At 49.2% G+C, this 22743-nt stretch overlaps 1 protein-coding gene across 1 annotated transcript in view; it reads left to right on the forward strand.

The window, feature by feature from the left end:
• The window catches only part of LOC140460019 (rho guanine nucleotide exchange factor 40-like), a 44188-nt gene extending 22171 nt beyond the window's left edge, over positions 1-22017 (forward strand). The window contains exons 2-3 of the mRNA XM_072554425.1: positions 15575-15685; positions 20704-22017. Coding sequence (XP_072410526.1) covers positions 15575-15685; positions 20704-20723 — 131 coding nt within the window. The 3' untranslated portion in view covers positions 20724-22017. The remainder of the gene's footprint in view (positions 1-15574; positions 15686-20703) is intronic.
• The last annotated feature ends 726 nt before the right edge of the window (positions 22018-22743 follow it).

Genomic DNA, 22743 nt, shown 5'->3' on the forward strand with positions numbered 1-22743 from the left:
AATCTCTTCAAACTCTATACCCAGCAACATCCTGGTAAATCTCTTCAAACCCTCTATACCCAGCAACATCCTGGTAAATCTCTTCAAACCCTCCATTCCCAGCAACATCCTGGTAAATCTCTTCAAACCCTCTATACCCAGCAACATCCTGGTAAATCTCTTCAAACCCTCTATACCCGGCAACATCCTGGTAAATCTCTTCAAACCCTCTATACCCAGCAACATCCTGGTAAATCTCTTCAAACCCTCCATTCCCAGCAACATCCTGGTAAATCTCTTCAAACCCTCTATACCCAGCAACATCCTGGTAAATCTCTTCAAACCCTCCATTCCCAGCAACATCCTGGTAAATCTCTTCAAACCCTCTATACCCAGCAACATCCTGGTAAATCTCTTCAAACCCTCTATACCCAGCAACATCCTGGTAAATCTCTTCAAACCCTCTATACCCAGCAACATCCTGGTAAATCTCTTCAAACCCTCTATACCCAGCAACATCCTGGTAAATCTCTTCAAACCCTCTATACCCAGCAACATCCTGGTAAATCTCTTCAAACCCTCTATACCCGGCAACATCCTGGTAAATCTCTTCAAACCCTCCATTCCCAGCAACATCCTGGTAAATCTCTTCAAACCCTCTATACCTGGCAACATCCTGGTAAATCTCTTCAAACCCTCCATTCCCAGCAACATCCTGGTAAATCTCTTCAAACCCCCTATACCCAGCAACATCCTGGTAAATCTCTTCAAACCCCCTATACCCAGCAACATCCTGGTAAATCTCTTCAAACCCACCATTCCCAGCAACATCCTGGTAAATCTCTTCAAACCCCCTATACCCAGCAACATCCTGGTAAATCTCTTCAAACCCTCCATTCCCAGCAACATCCTGGTAAATCTCTTCAAACCCACCATTCCCAGCAACATCCTGGTAAATCTCTTCAAACCCTCTATACCCAGCAACATCCTGGTAAATCTCTTCAAACCCTCCATTCCCAGTAACATCCTGGTAAATCTCTTCAAACCCTCCATTCCCAGCAACATCCTGGTAAATCTCTTCAAACCCTCCATTCCCAGTAACATCCTGGTAAATCTCTTCAAACCCTCTATACCCGGCAACATCCTGGTAAATCTCTTCAAACCCTCCATTCCCAGTAACATCCTGGTAAATCTCTTCAAACCCTCTATACCCAGCAACATCCTGGTAAATCTCTTCAAACCCTATATGCCCGTCAACATCCTGGTAAATCTCATCACACCCTCTATACCCGTCAACATCCTGGTAAATCTCTTCAAACCCTCTATACCCAGCAACATCCTGGTAAATCTCTTCAAACCCTCCATTCCCAGCAACATCCTGGTAAATCTCTTCAAACCCTCTATACCCGGCAACATCCTGGTAAATCTCTTCAAACCCTCCATTCCCAGCAACATCCTGGTAAATCTCTTCAAACCCTCTATACCCGGCAACATCCTGGTAAATCTCTTCAAACCCTCTATACCCAGCAACATCCTGGTAAATCTCTTCAAACCCTCTCTACCCAGCAACATCCTGGTAAATCTCTTCAAACCCTCTATACCCGGCAACATCCTGGTAAATCTCTTCAAACCCTCTATACCCAGCAACATCCTGGTAAATCTCATCAAAGCCTCCATTCCCAGCAACATCCTGGTAAATCTCTTCAAACCCTCTATACCCAGCAACATCCTGGTAAATCTCTTCAAACCCTCTCTACCCAGCAACATCCTGGTAAATCTCATCAAACCCTCCATTCCCAGCAACATCCTGGTAAATCTCTTCAAACCCTCTATACCTGGCAACATCCTGGTAAATCTCTTCAAACCCACCATTCCCAGCAACATCCTGGTAAATCTCTTTAAACCCTCTATACCCAGCAACATCCTGGTAAATCTCTTCAAACCCTCTATACCCAGCAACATCCTGGTAAATCTCTTCAAACCCTCCATTCCCAGCAACATCCTGGTAAATCTCTTCAAACCCTCCATTCCCAGCAACATCCTGGTAAATCTCTTCAAACCCTCTATACCCAGCAACATCCTGGTAAATCTCTTCAAACCCTCCATTCCCAGTAACATCCTGGTAAATCTCTTCAAACCCTCTATACCCAGCAACATCCTGGTAAATCTCTTTAAACCCTCTATACCCGGCAACATCCTGGTAAATCTCTTCAAACCCTCTATACCCAGCAACATCCTGGTAAATCTCTTCAAACCCTCTATACCCAGCAACATCCTGGCAAATCTCTTCAAACCCTCTATACCCGGCAACATCCTGGTAAATCTCTTCAAACACTCTATACCCAGCAACATCCTGGTAAATCTCTTCAAACCCTCAATTCCCAGCAACATCCTGGTAAATCTCTTCAAACCCTCCATTCCCAGCAACATCCTGGTAAATCTCTTCAAACCCTCTATACCCGGCAACATCCTGGTAAATCTCTTCAAACCCTCTATACCCGGCAACATCCTGGTAAATCTCTTCAAACCCTCCATTCCCAGTAACATCCTGGTAAATCTCTTCAAACCCTCTATACCCAGCAACATCCTGGTAAATCTCTTCAAACCCTCTCTACCCAGCAACATCCTGGTAAATCTCTTCAAACCCTCTATACCCGGCAACATCCTGGTAAATCTCTTCAAACCCTCTATACCCAGCAACATCCTGGTAAATCTCATCAAACCCTCCATTCCCAGCAACATCCTGGTAAATCTCTTCAAACCCTCTATACCCAGCAACATCCTGGCAAATCTCTTCAAACCCTCTCTACCCAGCAACATCCTGGTAAATCTCATCAAACCCTCCATTCCCAGCAACGTCCTGGTAAATCTCTTCAAACCCTCTATACCTGGCAACATCCTGGTAAATCTCTTCAAACCCACCATTCCCAGCAACATCCTGGTAAATCTCTTTAAACCCTCTATACCCAGCAACATCCTGGTAAATCTCTTCAAACCCTCTATACCCAGCAACATCCTGGTAAATCTCTTCAAACCCTCCATTCCCAGCAACATCCTGGTAAATCTCTTCAAACCCTCCATTCCCAGCAACATCCTGGTAAATCTCTTCAAACCCTCTATACCCAGCAACATCCTGGTAAATCTCTTCAAACCCTCCATTCCCAGTAACATCCTGGTAAATCTCTTCAAACCCTCTATACCCAGCAACAACCTGGTAAATCTCTTTAAACCCTCTATACCCGGCAACATCCTGGTAAATCTCTTCAAACCCTCTATACCCAGCAACATCCTGGTAAATCTCTTCAAACCCTCTATACCCGGCAACATCCTGGTAAATCTCTTCAAACCCTCTATACCCAGCAACATCCTGGTAAATCTCTTCAAACCCTCAATTCCCAGCAACATCCTGGTAAATCTCTTCAAACCCTCCATTCCCAGCAACATCCTGGTAAATCTCTTCAAACCCTCTATACCTGGCAACATTCTGGTAAATCTCTTCAAACCCTCCATTCCCAGTAACATCCTGGGAAATCTCTTCAAACCCCCTATACCCAGCAACATCCTGGTAAATCTCTTCAAACCCTCTATACCTGGCAACATCCTGGTAAATCTCTTCAAACCCTCTATACCCAGCAACATCCTGGTAAATCTCTTCAAACCCTCTATACCCGGCAACATCCTGGTAAATCTCTTCAAACCCTCTATCCCCAGCAACATCCTGGTAAATCTCTTCAAACCCTCTATACCCGGCAACATCCTGGTACATCTCTTCAAACCCCCTATACCCAGCAACATCCTGGTAAATCTCTTCAAACCCTCCATTCCCAGCAACATCCTGGTAAATCTCTTCAAACCCACCATTCCCAGCAACATCCTGGTAAATCTCTTCAAACCCTCTATACCCAGCAACATCCTGGTAAATCTCTTCAAACCCTCCATTCCCAGTAACATCCTGGTAAATCTCTTCAAACCCTCCATTCCCAGCAACATCCTGGTAAATCTCTTCAAACCCTCCATTCCCAGTAACATCCTGGTAAATCTCTTCAAACCCTCTATACCCAGCAACATCCTGGTAAATCTCTTCAAACCCTCTATACCCAGCAACATCCTGGTAAATCTCTTCAAACCCTCCATTCCCAGCAACATCCTGGTAAATCTCTTCAAACCCTCCATTCCCAGCAACATCCTGGTAAATCTCTTCAAACCCTCTATACCCAGCAACATCCTGGTAAATCTCTTCAAACCCTCCATTCCCAGTAACATCCTGGTAAATCTCTTCAAACCCTCTATACCCAGCAACATCCTGGTAAATCTCTTTAAACCCTCTATACCCGGCAACATCCTGGTAAATCTCTTCAAACCCTCTATACCCAGCAACATCCTGGTAAATCTCTTCAAACCCTCTATACCCGGCAACATCCTGGTAAATCTCTTCAAACCCTCTATACCCAGCAACATCCTGGTAAATCTCTTCAAACCCTCAATTCCCAGCAACATCCTGGTAAATCTCTTCAAACCCTCCATTCCCAGCAACATCCTGGTAAATCTCTTCAAACCCTCTATACCTGGCAACATTCTGGTAAATCTCTTCAAACCCTCCATTCCCAGTAACATCCTGGGAAATCTCTTCAAACCCCCTATACCCAGCAACATCCTGGTAAATCTCTTCAAACCCTCTATACCTGGCAACATCCTGGTAAATCTCTTCAAACCCTCTATACCCAGCAACATCCTGGTAAATCTCTTCAAACCCTCTATACCCAGCAACATCCTGGTAAATCTCTTCAAACCCTCTATACCCGGCAACATCCTGGTAAATCTCTTCAAACCCTCTATCCCCAGCAACATCCTGGTAAATCTCTTCAAACCCTCTATACCCGGCAACATCCTGGTACATCTCTTCAAACCCCCTATACCCAGCAACATCCTGGTAAATCTCTTCAAACCCTCCATTCCCAGCAACATCCTGGTAAATCTCTTCAAACCCACCATTCCCAGCAACATCCTGGTAAATCTCTTCAAACCCTCTATACCCAGCAACATCCTGGTAAATCTCTTCAAACCCTCCATTCCCAGTAACATCCTGGTAAATCTCTTCAAACCCTCCATTCCCAGCAACATCCTGGTAAATCTCTTCAAACCCTCCATTCCCAGTAACATCCTGGTAAATCTCTTCAAACCCTCTATACCCGGCAACATCCTGGTAAATCTCTTCAAACCCTCCATTCCCAGTAACATCCTGGTAAATCTCTTCAAACCCTCTATACCCAGCAACATCCTGGTAAATCTCTTCAAACCCTCTATACCCGTCAACATCCTGGTAAATCTCATCACACCCTCTATACCCGTCAACATCCTGGTAAATCTCTTCAAACCCTCTATACCCATCAACATCCTGGTAAATCTCTTCAAACCCTCCATTCCCAGCAACATCCTGGTAAATCTCTTCAAACCCTCTATACCCGGCAACATCCTGGTAAATCTCTTCAAACCCTCCATTCCCAGCAACATCCTGGTAAATCTCTTCAAACCCTCTATACCCGGCAACATCCTGGTAAATCTCTTCAAACCCTCTATACCCAGCAACATCCTGGTAAATCTCTTCAAACCCTCTCTACCCAGCAACATCCTGGTAAATCTCTTCAAACCCTCTATACCCGGCAACATCCTGGTAAATCTCTTCAAACCCTCTATACCCAGCAACATCCTGGTAAATCTCATCAAAGCCTCCATTCCCAGCAACATCCTGGTAAATCTCTTCAAACCCTCTATACCCAGCAACATCCTGGTAAATCTCTTCAAACCCTCTCTACCCAGCAACATCCTGGTAAATCTCATCAAACCCTCCATTCCCAGCAACATCCTGGTAAATCTCTTCAAACCCTCTATACCTGGCAACATCCTGGTAAATCTCTTCAAACCCACCATTCCCAGCAACATCCTGGTAAATCTCTTTAAACCCTCTATACCCAGCAACATCCTGGTAAATCTCTTCAAACCCTCTATACCCAGCAACATCCTGGTAAATCTCTTCAAACCCTCCATTCCCAGCAACATCCTGGTAAATCTCTTCAAACCCTCCATTCCCAGCAACATCCTGGTAAATCTCTTCAAACCCTCTATACCCAGCAACATCCTGGTAAATCTCTTCAAACCCTCCATTCCCAGTAACATCCTGGTAAATCTCTTCAAACCCTCTATACCCAGCAACATCCTGGTAAATCTCTTTAAACCCTCTATACCCGGCAACATCCTGGTAAATCTCTTCAAACCCTCTATACCCAGCAACATCCTGGCAAATCTCTTCAAACCCTCTATACCCGGCAACATCCTGGTAAATCTCTTCAAACCCTCTATACCCAGCAACATCCTGGTAAATCTCTTCAAACCCTCAATTCCCAGCAACATCCTGGTAAATCTCTTCAAACCCTCCATTCCCAGCAACATCCTGGTAAATCTCTTCAAACCCTCTATACCCGGCAACATCCTGGTAAATCTCTTCAAACCCTCTATACCCGGCAACATCCTGGTAAATCTCTTCAAACCCTCCATTCCCAGTAACATCCTGGTAAATCTCTTCAAACCCTCTATACCCAGCAACATCCTGGTAAATCTCTTCAAACCCTCTCTACCCAGCAACATCCTGGTAAATCTCTTCAAACCCTCTATACCCGGCAACATCCTGGTAAATCTCTTCAAACCCTCTATACCCAGCAACATCCTGGTAAATCTCATCAAACCCTCCATTCCCAGCAACATCCTGGTAAATCTCTTCAAACCCTCTATACCCAGCAACATCCTGGCAAATCTCTTCAAACCCTCTCTACCCAGCAACATCCTGGTAAATCTCATCAAACCCTCCATTCCCAGCAACGTCCTGGTAAATCTCTTCAAACCCTCTATACCTGGCAACATCCTGGTAAATCTCTTCAAACCCACCATTCCCAGCAACATCCTGGTAAATCTCTTTAAACCCTCTATACCCAGCAACATCCTGGTAAATCTCTTCAAACCCTCTATACCCAGCAACATCCTGGTAAATCTCTTCAAACCCTCCATTCCCAGCAACATCCTGGTAAATCTCTTCAAACCCTCCATTCCCAGCAACATCCTGGTAAATCTCTTCAAACCCTCTATACCCAGCAACATCCTGGTAAATCTCTTCAAACCCTCCATTCCCAGTAACATCCTGGTAAATCTCTTCAAACCCTCTATACCCAGCAACATCCTGGTAAATCTCTTTAAACCCTCTATACCCGGCAACATCCTGGTAAATCTGTTCAAACCCTCTATACCCAGCAACATCCTGGTAAATCTCTTCAAACCCTCTATACCCGGCAACATCCTGGTAAATCTCTTCAAACCCTCTATACCCCGCAACATCCTGGTAAATCTCTTCAAACCCTCAATTCCCAGCAACATCCTGGTAAATCTCTTCAAACCCTCCATTCCCAGCAACATCCTGGTAAATCTCTTCAAACCCTCTATACCCAGCAACATCCTGGTAAATCTCTTCAAACCCTCTATACCCGGCAACATCCTGGTAAATCTCTTCAAACCCTCTATCCCCAGCAACATCCTGGTAAATCTCTTCAAACCCTCTATACCCGGCAACATCCTGGTACATCTCTTCAAACCCCCTATACCCAGCAACATCCTGGTAAATCTCTTCAAACCCTCTATACCCGGCAACATCCTGGTAAATCTCTTCAAACCCTCTATACTCTGCAACATCCTGGTAAATCTCTTCAAACCCCCTATACCCAGCAACATCCTGGTAAATCTCTTCAAACCCTCTATACCCAGCAACATCCTGGTAAATCTCTTCAAACCCTCTATACCCAGCAACATCCTGGTAAATCTCTTCAAACCCTCTATACCCGGCAACATCCTGGTAAATCTCTTCAAACCCTCCATTCCCAGCAACATCCTGGTAAATCTCTTCAAACCCTCTATACCCAGCAACATCCTGGTAAATCTCTTCAAACCCTCTTTACCCAGCAACATCCTGGTAAATCTCTTCAAACCCCCTATACCCAGCAACATCCTGGTAAATCTCTTCAAACCCTGTATACCCGGCAACATCCTGGTAAATCTCTTCAAACCCTCTATACCCAGCAACATCCTGGTAAATCTCTTCAAACCCTCCATTCCCAGTAACATCCTGGTAAATCTCTTCAAACCCTCTATACCCAGTAACATCCTGGTAAATCTCTTCAAACCCTCCATTCCCAGTAACATCCTGGTAAGTCTCTTCAAACCCTCTATACCCGGCAACATCCTGGTAAATCTCTTCAAACCCTCTATACCCAGCAACATCCTGGTAAATCTCTTCAAACCCTCCATTCCCAGTAACATCCTGGTAAATCTCTTCAAACCCTCTATACCCAGCAACATCCTGGTAAATCTCTTCAAACCCTCTATACCCGGCAACATCCTGGTAAATCTCTTCAAACCCTCTATACCCGGCAACATCCTGGTAAATCTCTTCAAACCCTCTATACCTGGCAACATCCTGGTAAATCTCTTCAAACCCTCTATACCCAGCAACATCCTGGTAAATCTCTTCAAACCCTCTATACCCGTCAACATCCTGGTAAATCTCTTCAAACCCTCCATTCCCAGCAACATCCTGGTAAATCTCTACAAACCCTCTATACCCAGCAACATCCTGGTAAATCTCTTCAAACCCTCCATCCCCAGCAACATCCTGGTAAATCTCTTCAAACCCTCTATACCCAGCAACATCCTGGTAAATCTCTTCACACCCTCCATTCCCAGCAACATCCTGGTAAATCTCTTCAAACCCTCCATTCCCAGTAACATCCTGGTAAATCCATTAAAACCCTGTATACCCAGCAACATCCTGGTAGATCTCTTCAAACCCTCCATTCCCAGTAACATCCTGGTAAATCTCTTCAAACCCTCTATACCCGGCAACATCCTGGTAAATCTCTTCAAACCCTCCATTCCCAGCAACATCCTGGTAAATCTCTTCAAACCCTCCATTCCCAGCAACATCCTGGTAAATCTCTTCAAACCCTCCATTCCCAGTAACATCCTGGTAAATCTCTACAAACCCTCTATACCCAGCAACATCCTGGTAAATCTCTTCAAACCCACCATTCCCAGCAACATCCTGGTAAATCTCTTCAAACCCTCTATACCCGGCAACGTCCTGGTAAATCTCTTCAAACCCTCTATACCCAGCAACATCCTGGTAAATCTCTTCAAACCCTCTATACCCAGCAACATCCTGGTAAATCTCTTCAAACCCTCTATACCCAGCAACATCCTGGTAAATCTCTTCAAACCCTCTTTCCCCGTCAACATCCTGGTAAATCTCTTCAAACTCTCCATTCCCAGTAACATCCTGGTAAATCTCTTCAAACCCTCTATACCCAGCAACATCCTGGTAAATCTCTTCAAACCCTCTATACCCGGCAACATCCTGGTAAATCTCTTCAAACCCTTATACCCAGCAACATCCTGGTAAATCTCTTCAAACCCTCAATTCCCAGCAACATCCTGGTAAATCTCTTCAAACCCTCCATTCCCAGCAACATCCTGGTAAATGTCTTCAAACCCTCTATACCCGGCAACATCCTGGTAAATCTCTTCAAACCCTCTATACCCGGCAACATCCTGGTAAATCTCTTCAAACCCTCCATTCCCAGTAACATCCTGGTAAATCTCTTCAAACCCTCTATACCCAGCAACATCCTGGTAAATCTCTTCAAACCCTCTCTACCCAGCAACATCCTGGTAAATCTCTTCAAACCCTCTATACCCGGCAACATCCTGGTAAATCTCTTCAAACCCTCTATACCCAGCAACATCCTGGTAAATCTCATCAAACCCTCCATTCCCAGCAACATCCTGGTAAATCTCTTCAAACCCTCTATACCCAGCAACATCCTGGTAAATCTCTTCAAACCCTCTCTACCCAGCAACATCCTGGTAAATCTCTTCAAACCCTCTATACCCAGCAACATCCTGGTAAATCTCATCAAACCCTCCATTCCCAGCAACGTCCTGGTAAATCTCTTCAAACCCTCTATACCTGGCAACATCCTGGTAAATCTCTTCAAACCCACCATTCCCAGCAACATCCTGGTAAATCTCTTTAAACCCTCTATACCCAGCAACATCCTGGTAAATCTCTTCAAACCCTCTATACCCAGCAACATCCTGGTAAATCTCTTCAAACCCTCCATTCCCAGCAACATCCTGGTAAATCTCTTCAAACCCTCCATTCCCAGCAACATCCTGGTAAATCTCTTCAAACCCTCTATACCCAGCAACATTTTGGTAAATCTCTTCAAACCCTCCATTCCCAGTAACATCCTGGTAAATCTCTTCAAACCCTCTATACCCAGCAACATCCTGGTAAATCTCTTTAAACCCTCTATACCCGGCAACATCCTGGTAAATCTCTTCAAACCCTCTATACCCAGCAACATCCTGGTAAATCTCTTCAAACCCTCTATACCCGGCAACATCCTGGTAAATCTCTTCAAACCCTCTATACCCAGCAACATCCTGGTAAATCTCTTCAAACCCTCAATTCCCAGCAACATCCTGGTAAATCTCTTCAAACCCTCCATTCCCAGCAACATCCTGGTAAATCTCTTCAAACCCTCTATACCTGGCAACATTCTGGTAAATCTCTTCAAACCCTCCATTCCCAGTAACATCCTGGGAAATCTCTTCAAACCCCCTATACCCAGCAACATCCTGGTAAATCTCTTCAAACCCTCTATACCCAGCAACATCCTGGTAAATCTCTTCAAACCCTCTATACCCAGCAACATCCTGGTAAATCTCTTCAAACCCTCTATACCCAGCAACATCCTGGTAAATCTCTTCAAACCCTCTATACCCGGCAACATCCTGGTAAATCTCTTCAAACCCTCTATCCCCAGCAACATCCTGGTAAATCTCTTCAAACCCTCTATACCCGGCAACATCCTGGTAAATCTCTTCAAACCCCCTATACCCAGCAACATCCTGGTAAATCTCTTCAAACCCTCTATACCCGGCAACATCCTGGTAAATCTCTTCAAACCCTCTATACTCTGCAACATCCTGGTAAATCTCTTCAAACCCCCTATACCCAGCAACATCCTGGTAAATCTCTTCAAACCCTCTATACCCAGCAACATCCTGGTAAATCTCTTCAAACCCTCTATACCCAGCAACATCCTGGTAAATCTCTTCAAACCCTCTATACCCGGCAACATCCTGGTAAATCTCTTCAAACCCTCCATTCCCAGCAACATCCTGGTAAATCTCTTCAAACCCTCTATACCCAGCAACATCCTGGTAAATCTCTTCAAACCCTCTTTACCCAGCAACATCCTGGTAAATCTCTTCAAACCCCCTATACCCAGCAACATCCTGGTAAATCTCTTCAAACCCTCTATACCCGGCAACATCCTGGTAAATCTCTTCAAACCCTCTATACCCAGCAACATCCTGGTAAATCTCTTCAAACCCTCCATTCCCAGTAACATCCTGGTAAGTCTCTTCAAACCCTCTATACCCGGCAACATCCTGGTAAATCTCTTCAAACCCTCTATACCCAGCAACATCCTGGTAAATCTCTTCAAACCCTCCATTCCCAGTAACATCCTGGTAAATCTCTTCAAACCCTCTATACCCAGCAACATCCTGGTAAATCTCTTTAAACCCTCTATACCTGGCAACATCCTGGTAAATCTCTTCAAACCCTCTATACCCGGCAACATCCTGGTAAATCTCTTCAAACCCTCCATTCCCAGCAACATCCTGGTAAATCTCTTCAAACCCTCTATACCCGGCAACATCCTGGTAAATCTCTTCAAACCCTCCATTCCCAGCAACATCCTGGTAAATCTCTTCAAACCCTCTATACCCAGCAACATCCTGGTAAATCTCTTCAAACCCTCTATACCCAGCAACATCCTGGTAAATCTCTTCAAACCCTCTATACCCAGCAACATCCTGGTAAATCTCTTCAAACCCTCTATACCCGTCAACATCCTGGTAAATCTCTTCAAACTCTCCATTCCCAGTAACATCCTGGTAAATCTCTTCAAACCCTCTATACCCAGCAACATCCTGGTAAATCTCTTCAAACCCTCTATACCCGGCAACATCCTGGTAAATCTCTTCAAACCCTCTATACCCAGCAACATCCTGGTAAATCTCTTCAAACCCTCTATACCCAGCAACATCCTGGTAAATCTCTTCAAACCCTCTATACCCAGCAACATCCTGGTAAATCTCTTAAAACCCTCCATTCCCAGTAACATCCTGTTACATCTGTTCAAACCCTCTATACCCAACAACATCCTGGTAAATCTCTTCAAACCCTCTATACCCGGCAACATCCTTGTAAATCTCTTCAAACCCTCTATACCCAGCAACATCCTGGTAAATCTCTTCAAACCCTCTATACCTGGCAACATCCTAGTAAATCTCTTCAAAACCTCTATACCCGGCAACATCCTGGTAAATCTCTTCAAACCCTCTATACCCGTCAACATCCTGGTAAATCTCTTCAAACCCTCCATTCCCAGCAACATCCTGGTAAATCTCTTCAAACCCTCCATTCCCAGCAACATCCTGGTAAATCTCTTCAAACCCTCTCTACACGGCAACATCCTGGTAAATCTCTTCAAACCCTCCATTCCCAGCAACATCCTGGTAAATCTCTTCTGAACCCTGTCTGGATTAATAATATCCTTCCTCTAACCAGTACTGAACACGGTCCTCCAGACGAAGCCTCACCAACCTCCTGTATAACCCCAACATGACGTCTTGTACTGAAAGGGTCTGAGGGATGAAGGCTTTCGTGCTAAAATGCCTTCTTAACCCCTACTCCCCCCCCCCGATCCCCGACCCCCCACCCCCACCCGTCTCCCTGTGTCGCAGACATCAGAGAATGGTGCCCTGAACCCCGAGGTCCTGTTCAACATGAATCATGCCCAGTCAGTCTGTGTTACAAACGATGCGTCCCCCTCAGTCCCTGATTACCTTTGGATACGTTCCACGTCGACAACCTGTCCATCTCCACCTTGAAAAAAATCACAACGTCTGAGGCAGTATTTTCCAAATCATCACAAGCGTAAGCAATTTTTTCCTCGCCTCTATCCGAAATGGGTGATTCCTGAATTTCAATAAGTGACCCTTCACCCACCCCCAACCTCCTCTCTCGTTCTGGACATAAGGAGGGAGCGTCAGCTCCCCATATTTGAAGACCCCCACTTCCCGCCCCCCCCTCCCCCCACGCTGGATATACTATCTTCCTCTCTCTTCTGTAGGACAGATGTAGACAAATTCAAGGACAGCTTCTCCCCTTTACTCAGAGATTCAAGAACAACTTCTTAACCAACACATTTAAGAAACAGCTTGTTCCCTGCACTAACAGATTCAGGAACAGCTTCATCCCCAAGCTAACATTCAGGAATAGCTCCTTCTCCGCACTAACAGATTCGGGGACAGCTTCTTCCCCGTACTAACAGATTCAGGAACAGCTCCTTCCCCGTACTAACAGATTCAGGAACAGCTTCTTCCCCGTACTAACAGATTCACCATGTTAACATCTTCACCATGCTAACAGATTCAGGAACAACTTCTTCCCCGTACTAACAGATTCAGGAACAACTTCTTCCCCGTACTAACAGATTCTGAAACAGTTTCTTCCCCACGCTAACAGATTCAGGAACAGCTTCTTCCCTGTACTGACAGATTCAGGAACAGCTTCTTCCCTGTACTGACAGATTCAGGAACAACTTCTTCCCCGTACTATCAGATTCAGGAACAACTTCTTCCCCGTACTAACAGATTCAGGAACAGCTCCTTCCCCACGCTAACAGATTCAGGAACAGCTTCTTCCCCGTACTAACAGATTCAGGAACAGCTTCTTCCCCGCGCTAACAGATTCAGGAACAGCTTCTTCCCTGTACTGACAGATTCAGGAACAGCTTCTTCCCTGTACTAACAGATTCAGGAACAGCTTCTTCCCCGCGCTAACAGATTCAGGAACAGCTTCTTCCCCGTACTAACAGATTCAGGAACAACTTCTTCCCCGTACTAACAGATTCAGGAACAGCTCCTTCCCCTTACTAACAGATTCAGGAACAGCTGCTTCCCCACGCTAACAGATTCAGGAACAGCTTCTTCCCCGTACTAACAGATTCAGGAACAGCTTCTTCCCCGTACTAACAGATTCAGGAACAGCTTCTTCCCCGTACTCACAGATTCAGGAACAGCTCCTTCCCAGTACTAACAGATTCAGGAACAGCTCCTTCCCCTTACTAACAGATTCAGGAACAGCTTCTTCCCCGCACTAACAGATTCAGGAACAGCTTCTTCCCCGCACGAACAGATTCAGGAACAGCTCCTTCCCAGTACTAACAGATTCAGGAACAGCTCCTTCCCCTTACTAACAGATTCAGGAACAGCTCCTTCCCCGTACTAACAGATTCAGGAACAACTTCTTCCCCGCACTAACAGATTCATGAACATCTTCTTCCCCGTACTAACAGATTCAGGAACAGCTCCTTCCCCGTACTAACAGATTTAGGAACAGCTTCTTCCCCGTACTAACAGATTCAGGAACAACTTCTTCCCCGCACTAACAGATTCATGAACATCTTCTTCCCCGTACTAACAGATTCAGGAACAGCTCCTTCCCCGTACTAACAGATTTAGGAACAGCTTCTTCCCCGTACTAACAGATTCAGGAACATCTTCTTCCCCGCACTAACAGATTCAGGAACAGCTCCTTCACGCACTAACAGATTCAGGAACATCTTCTTCCCCATACTAACAGATTCAGGAACAGCTTCTTCCCCGTACTAACAGATTCAGGAACAGCTCCTTCCCCGTACTAACAGATTCAGGAACAGCTTCTTCCAAACGCTAACAGATTCAGGAACAGCTTCTTCCCAGTACTAACAGATTCAGGAACAGCTTCTTCCCTGCGCTAACAGATTCAGGAACAGCTTCTTCCCAGTACTAACAGATTCAGGAACAGCTTCTTCCCCGTACTAACAGATTCAGGAACAGCTTCTTCCCAGTACTAACAGATTCAGGAACAGCTTGTTCCCTGCGCTAACCGATTCAGGAACAGCTCCTTCCCCGTACTAACAGATTCCGGAACAGCTTCTTCCCTGCGCTAACAGATTCAGGAACAGGTGCTTCCCATTGTTAATGGACGTATGAATGGGCTTTATCAGAGTTGATCTTTCTGTGCACCTCTGTGCCACTCTAACACGATATTCTGCATTCTGTACCGTAATGCTGATGTACTTAGGTCAGGTACGAACTGTCTGGTTCACACACAGAACAATACTTTTCACTGTATCCCGGTACACGCGACAATAATAAATCATGTCCTCCCTTGCTTCCCTGAAATCCGGTGACAACGCCCCCTGTCTGTTGCTCGCCGGGCAACCCTGCTGCTTCGGGCATCAGTCCTATCCGGGGTATTTATGCCCGCCCTCAGAGTTAAGGAGGCCGTTCGGCAGCATTGGGATGGTGCGACTATTCCCCCCCCCCCCCCCCCCCCTTGAGAATGTCCATCCCACCTTTTTTTGTTCTGCAGAGATGCGGCTGCAGGAGATGCTGTCGATGGGGATGGGGAGTAAACTCAGCTTGGATCGGCTGAGCATGGCCGACGGTGTTGGCTGGCGACCCGCGGACTGCGCCATCACAGGTAGGAGCCCCAATCCACCGCCCCACAGTGGGGGTGACGCACCGAGGGTGAACTCCCCACGTACCAACTCCTGGCGCCGCGAGGAACCCAGCGCACAACAAACTCTGGGTTGTGGTCCATGTTCAGTTTCGGGCGCGTGGTGAGCCCCCAGGGCGCTGCCAGTGTCGGGGGGGGGGGGGGGGGGGGAGGGGGGTTTCAGTGACAGTAACACCATTGAATGTCAAGGGGGAGGGGGGCGGTGGTTAGATTGTCTGTCCTTGGTGATGGTGAGAGCGTGGCATTTGTGTGGCACGAGTGTTACTTGCCACTTGTCAGCCCAAGCTGAGATATTGACCAGATCGCGTTGCATTTGGGAATGGACAGTTTCAGGGTCTGCAGAGTCACAGGTACGGCTGGGCTGAGCATTCTGTTAGCGTCTGATAATGGGCATTCTCACCACCCCCCTCCCCAGGGCATTCTACCCTCCTCCCTCCCCCCCTAACCCCCCCCCCCACCCCTCCCAGGCCATTCTCCCCCCTCCAGTGCAACCTCTCCCCCCAGTGCAACCTATCCCCCCAGTGCAGTCACTCCCCCCCCCAGTGCAGTGTCTCTCCCCCGGTGCAGTCTCTCCTCCAGTGCAGTGCTCTTTCCCCCCCCCCAGTGCAGCCTCTTCCTCCCCAGTGCAGCCTCTTCCCCCCAGTGCAGCCTCTTCCCCCCCAGTGCAGCCTCTTCCCCCCCCAGTGCAGCCTCTTCCCCCCCAGTGCAGCCTCTTCCCCCCCAGTGCAGCCTCTTCCCCCCCAGTGCAGCCTCTTCCCCCCAGTGCAGCCTCTTCCCCCCAGTGCAGTCTCTTTCCCCCCCCAGTGCAGTCTCTTTCCCCCCCCAGTGCAGTCTCTTTCCCCCCCCAGTGCAGTCTCTTTCCCCCCCCAGTGCAGTCTCTTCCCCCCCCCAGTGCAGTCTCTTCCCCCCCCAGTGCAGTCTCTTCCCCCCCCAGTGCAGTCTCTTCCCCCCAGTGCAGTCTCTTCCCCCCCAGTGCAGTCTCTTCCCCCCCAGTGCAGTCTCTTCCCCCCCAGTGCAGTCTCTTCCCCCTCAGTGCAGTCTCTTCCCCCCCAGTGCAGTCTCTTCCCCCCCAGTGCAGTCTCTTCCCCCCCAGTGCAGTCTCTTCCCCCCCAGAGCAGTCTCTTCCCCCCCAGAGCAGTCTCTTCCCCCCCAGAGCAGTCTCTTCCCCCCCAGAGCAGTCTCTTCCCCCCAGTGCAGTCTCTTCCCCCCCCAGTGCAGTCTCTTCCCCCCCCCCCCCCCCCCCCAGTGCAGTCTCTTCCCCCCCAGTGCAGTCTCTTCCCGCCCAGTGCAGCCTCTTCCCCCCCAGGTCACCACTTACCTCCAGTGCAACCCATCCCCAGTGCAGCGCTCCCCTCCAGTGCAGCCCAACCCCAGTGCACTGCTCCCCTCCAGTGCAGCCCAACCCCAGTGCACTGCTCCCCTCCATTGCGGCCTGTCCCCAGTGCAGCGCTCCCCTCCAGTGCAGCGCTTCCTCTCAGTGCAACTCGTCTCCAGTGTAGCGCTCCCTCCCAATGCAGCCCATCCCCTGTGCAGTGCTCTCCTCCAGTGCAGCACTCCTCTCCGGTGCGGCTCGACCCCTGTGTGTGTGTGTGTGTGTGCACGCTGTGTGTGCAGTGTGTGTGGAGAGTGTGTTTGTGCAGCGTGAGTATGTCTGTGTGCAGTGTGTGTCTCATGTGTGCAGTGTGTGTCTGTGTGTGTGCAGTGTGTGTCTGTGTGTGTGCAGTGTGTGTCCTGTGTGTCTGAGTGTGCAGTGTGTGTCTGTGAGTGTGCAGTGTGTGTCTGTGAGTGTGCAGTGTGTGTCTGTGTGTGTGCAGTGTGTCTGTGTGTGTGCAGTGTGTCTGAGTGTGCAGTGTGTGTCTGTGAGTGTGCAGTGTGTGTCTGAGAGTGTGCAGTGTGTGTCTGTGTGTGTGCAGTGTGTCTGAGTGTGTGTGTGCGCAGTGTGTGTGTCTGTGAGTGTGCAGTGTGTGTGTGTCTGAGTGTGCGTGTGTGTCTGTGTGTGTGTGTGCAGCGTGTGTGTGTCTGTGAGTGCAGTGTGTGTGTGTGTCTGTGAGTGCAGTGTGTGTGTGTGTCTGTGAGTGCAGTGTGTGTGTGTGTCTGTGAGTGCAGTGTGTGTGTGTGTCTGTGAGTGCAGTGTGTGTGTGTGTCTGTGAGTGCAGTGTGTGTGTGTGTGTGTCTGTGAGTGCAGTGTGTGTGTGTCTGAGTGCAGTGTGTGTGTGTCTGAGTGCAGTGCGTGTGTGTCTGTGTGTGCAGTGTGTGTGTCTGTGTGTATGCAGTGTGTGTCTGAGTGTGCAGTGTGTGTGTGTCTGTGAGTGCAGTGTGTGTGTCTGTGTGTATGCAGTGTGTGTATGCAGTGTGTGTGTCTGTATGTATGCAGTGTGTGTGTGCAGTGTGTGTCTGTGTGTGCAGTGTGTGTCTGTGTGTGCAGTGTGTGTCTGTGTGTGCTGTGTGTGTGTGTGCAGTGTGTGTGTGTGTGTGCAGTGTCTGTGTGTGTGTGTGCAGTCTGTGTGTGTGTGTGTGTGTGCAGTGTCTGTGTGCGCCTGTGTGTGCAGTGTGTGTGTCTGTGAGTGTGCAGTGTGTGTGTCTGTGTGCGCAGTGTGTGTCTGTCTGTGCAGTGTGTGTGTGTGTGTCTGTGTGTATGCAGTGTGTCTGTGTGTGCAGTGTGTGTGTATCTGTGTGTGCAGTGCGTGTGTGTCTGTGTGCAGCGTGTGTGTGTCTGTGTGCACAATGTGTGCAGTGTGTCTGTGTGTGCAGTGTGTCTGTGTGTGCAGTGTGTGTGTGTGTGCAGTGTGTGTGTGTGTGTCTGTGCGCAGTGTGTGTGTCTGTGCGCAGTGTGTATGCAGTGTGTGTCAGTGTGTGTGTGTGTGTCTGTGTATGCAGTGTGTGTGTGTCTGTTTATGCAGTGCGTGTGTGTGCGCTGTGTGTGTGCAGTGTGTGTCTGTGTGCAGCCTGTGTGTGTGTGCAGTGTGTGTCTGTGTGTGCGCAGTGTGTGTCTGTGTGTGTGTCTGTGCGCAGTGTGTGTGTGTCTGTGCGCAGTGTGTGTGTGTCTGTGCGCAGTGTGTGTGTGCGCAGTGTGTGTGTGTGCGCAGTGTGTGTGTGCGCAGTGTGTGTGTGCGCAGTGTGTGTGTGTGCGCAGTGTGTGTGTGTGCGCAGTGTGTGTGTGTGCGCAGTGTGTGTGTCTGTGCGCAGTGTGTGTGTGTCTGTGCGCGTGTGTGTGTGTGTGTCTGTGTGTGCAGTGTGTGTGTCTCCTGATGTGTGTGTGTCTATGTGCGCAGTATGTGTGTGTCTGTGTGTGCAGTGTGTGTATGTGTGCAGCGTCTGTGTGTGCAGTGTGTGTGTGTGTGCAGCGTGTGTATGTCTGTGTGTGTGTCTGGGTGCAGCGTATGTATGTGTGTCCGTGTGTGCAGCGTGTGTGCAGTGTGTGTGTCTGTGTGCGCAGTGCGTGTGTGTCTGTGTGCGCAAAGTGTGCAGTGTGTGTGTGTGCAGTGTCTGTATGCAGTGTGTGTGTCTCTGTGTGCAGTGTGTGCGCGCGCAGCGTGTGTGTGTGTGCAGTGTGTGTGTCTGTGTGTGTGTCTGTGTGTGTGTGTGTGTCTAGTGTCTGTGTGTGTGTGTCTGTATATGTGTGTGTCTGTGTGTGCGCAGTGTGTGTGTCTGTGTGTGCGCAGTGTGTGTGTGCGCAGTGTGTGTGTCTGTGCGCAGTGTGTGTGTGTCTGTGCGCAGCGTGTGTGTGTGTGCAGTGTGTGTGTCTGTGTGTGTGTGTCTGTATATGTGTGTGTCTGTGTGTGCGCAGTGTGTGTGTCTGTGTGTGCGCAGTGTGTGTGTCTGTGCGCAGTGTGTGTGTCTGTGCGCAGTGTGTGTGTCTGTGCGCTGTGTGTGTGTCTATGTGTGCAGCGTGTGTATGTCTGTGTGTGCAGTGTGTGTGCAGTGTGTCTGTGTGCAGCGTGTGTGTCTCTGTGTGCAGTGTGTGTGTGCAGCGTGTGTCTGTGTGCGCAGTGTCTGTGTGTGCAGTGCGTGTGTCTGTGTGTGTGCAGTGTGTCGTGTGTGTACAGCGTGTGTGTGTGTGCGCAGTGTGTCTCTGTGTGCGCAGCGTGTGTTCTGTGTGTGCGCAGTGTGTGTCTGTGTGTGTGGTGTGTATTCTGTGTGTGCAGTGTGTGTGTGTGCAGCGTGTGTCTGTGTGTACAGCATGTGTGTGTGTCTGTGTGTGTGCAGTGTGTGTATGTGTCTGTGTGTGCACAGCTTGTGTGTGTGCAGCGTGTGTCTGTGCCCAGCGTGTGTCTGTGTGTACAGCATGTGTGTGTGTGCGTGTCTGTGTGTGTGTGCAGCGTGTGTCTGTGTGTACAGCATCTGTGTGCGTGCAGTGTGTGTGTGTGTCTGTGTGTGTGCAGCGTGCGTGTGTGTGTGTGCAGCATGTGTGTGTGTGTGAAGTGTATGTGTCTGCGTGTGTGCAGTATGTGTCTGTCGGTGGGGGAGGGGGGTGGGGAACAGGAGCTGAGTGAGTGTGTGGACAGAAAGCTGCAGTGAGTTGGAAAATGAGTCTGGCCGTTGGGTCAACAGAGACACAGCAGCAGAGATCAGACAGGCTCATTCTGAATAGCACCGAACACACTGTTCCAGAAGGGCTTTCCCAGGATGTGGCCAGTCATGGAGGGTTAGAGTGATGAGGAGAGGCTGGGGTTTTCCCGACTGGAGCGCTGACACTATCGAGGTTTATAAAACCATGAGGGGTATAACTAAGGTGAAAAGCTGGGTGTGTCTTCCCTTCAGCAGGAGAGTTGAAGAATGGAGTGATAACGTTTGTGAATAGGAAAGGATGGAGGGGATCGGGGTCTGGAGGCGGGCAGGTGGGGATTGGTTGTGTTTGGGGGATTATGGGTGGGTCTGTTTCCTGGGCTGTGTGACTCCGGAGTCTGGACCAATATCTCATGCGTCCTCCTGCCGTCCATTTGGAACTGATTGCCTTCTCTCCACCTCCTCTTCACACACAGGAAAGCTGCCCTCAGAGTGACGGGGGGACTGGGCAGGGGGGGGAGAGAACAGGCCGGCGGATGCTTCAAGTGAACGAGGAAAGGGAGGCCTCCCTTGGAATCCCGGCGGTGTCCCGGGCTCGGAAAGGACGGACGGACGGAGGGAGGGACGGAGGGAGGGAGGGAGGGCATGGATCAGAGCCGCCTTCCCCCTACCCCCTCCTCCACCACCAGCACCTCCTCCCCCGCCCACTGCCACCCTCCCGGGGGGAGTAAAGGAGCCCTCGCCCCGGTCAGCAGCATCTCTGTGTAGCTGCACGGCCAAGCTCAGCACTAGGTGGGGGAACAGTGTCTCACCATCCACTCGGGGACCCTGCAGCCTTCAGACTCTGTCTCCAGTACAGCCATTGTAGATCCTTCCAAGGCCTTTACCCAGACCCCCACAGGCTCAGACCATAGTCACTGACACCTCCCAATGGTCACCATTCTCACTGATTCAGCTGCCCTGGTTTACCACCTCAATGACTTTATTCCTCTCTCTCTCTCTCTCTCTCTCTCTCTCTCTCTCTCTATGTGAGTCTCTCTGGCTCTCTCTCTCCCTCTATATTTGTCTCTGTGTGTGTCTCTCTCTCTCTGTGAGTCTCTCTCTCTCTCTCTCTTTCCTGTCTTTCGGTTTCTCTCTGTGTCTCTCTCTCTGTCTCCGTGTGTCCCCCCCTCTCTCTCTCTCTCTCTCTCTCTCTCTCTCTGCGAGTCTCTCTGTCTCTCTCTCTCTCTCTTTCCCTCTATATTTGTCTCTGTCTGTCTGTCTGTCTCTCTCTCTCTCTCTGCGAGTCTCTCTTTCTGTCTCTCTCTCTGTCTCTTTCTCTCACCCTATGCTCCCTCTCCACCTACCCACTCATGATGGCATTAGTCCAGACGAAGAGGTGGGAGTGAGGACTGCCCCACTCACTCACTCACACTCACTCACTCACTCACTCACTCACTCACTCACTCACTACACTCACTACACTCACTACACTCACTCACTCATGGACTGACTGACTTTCACACTCAACTACTGACTTTCACACACACTCACTCACACCCACCCACTGATTCACTCGCTCACACTCACCCGCTCTCTCTCTCTCTCTCACACACACACTCATGGTCTCAGTTGAGTGGTACCAAGGCTGACAGGGAGCAGTAGGCAGAGGTCACACTTCAGCTTGGTGCTGGGAGGAGAGCGGGCATTGTGGGGACTCACCAGGACCGAAAGAGATGCTCCAGTCTGAAGCAACAAGAGACGCGGCTCACAGACATACTTTGTAAATAAAGTAAACATTATGGACCTGACGTGCCTGCGTGTGCGTGTCTGTGTCTGTGTCTGCAACTTTTATTTTGTCAGGAGGACCATGTATTACTGCCCCCCCCAAAACTGCACCCGTTTGTTTCCACGTCTCTGGTGCCATTTTGTGGGCCACGGTGAGGCAGTCGGCCATTTTGTGGGCCACGGTGAGGCAGTCGGCCATTTTGTGGGCCACGGTGAGGCAGCCGGCCATTTTGTGGGCCACGGTGAGGCAGTCGGCCATTTTGTGGGCCACGGTGAGGCAGCCGGCCATTTTGTGGGCCACGGTGAGGCAGCCGGCCATTTTGTGGGCCACTGTGAGGCAGTCAGCCATTTTGTGGGCCACTGTGAGGCAGCCGGCCATTTTGTGGGCCACTGTGAGGCAGTCGGCCATTTTGTTGGCCACTCCTGGGCGGTCGGCCATTTTTGCTGGCCGTCCTCGGGCCGCCGGTCTCTCTATTTGGCCAATCAGCCGAGAAGGCCAGGTCAGTTTTTGTGCCGCCACGTGGAGGCGCCACTGGCAGCCCTGTCAACGGCAGTCAGGCCTCGGCGGTAAAAGGCTCTTTCTTTCTGAACACCTCCCCGCCCCCCATACCCACGGGCCATGCTTCCCCTTTCCCTTGTCCCTTTCCGATCCGCCCGTTTCTGGTTTGCGCTGGCCAGGAAGACAGGGCCTTCTCTCTGAGGCCTCCGGAACAGCTTCCCGGTCGCCAGGGCAACCCCTGTGTTGACGA

This window comes from Chiloscyllium punctatum, chromosome 36 (genome assembly GCF_047496795.1).
Source record: "Chiloscyllium punctatum isolate Juve2018m chromosome 36, sChiPun1.3, whole genome shotgun sequence".
In the NCBI taxonomy this organism is placed as follows: domain Eukaryota; kingdom Metazoa; phylum Chordata; class Chondrichthyes; order Orectolobiformes; family Hemiscylliidae; genus Chiloscyllium; species Chiloscyllium punctatum.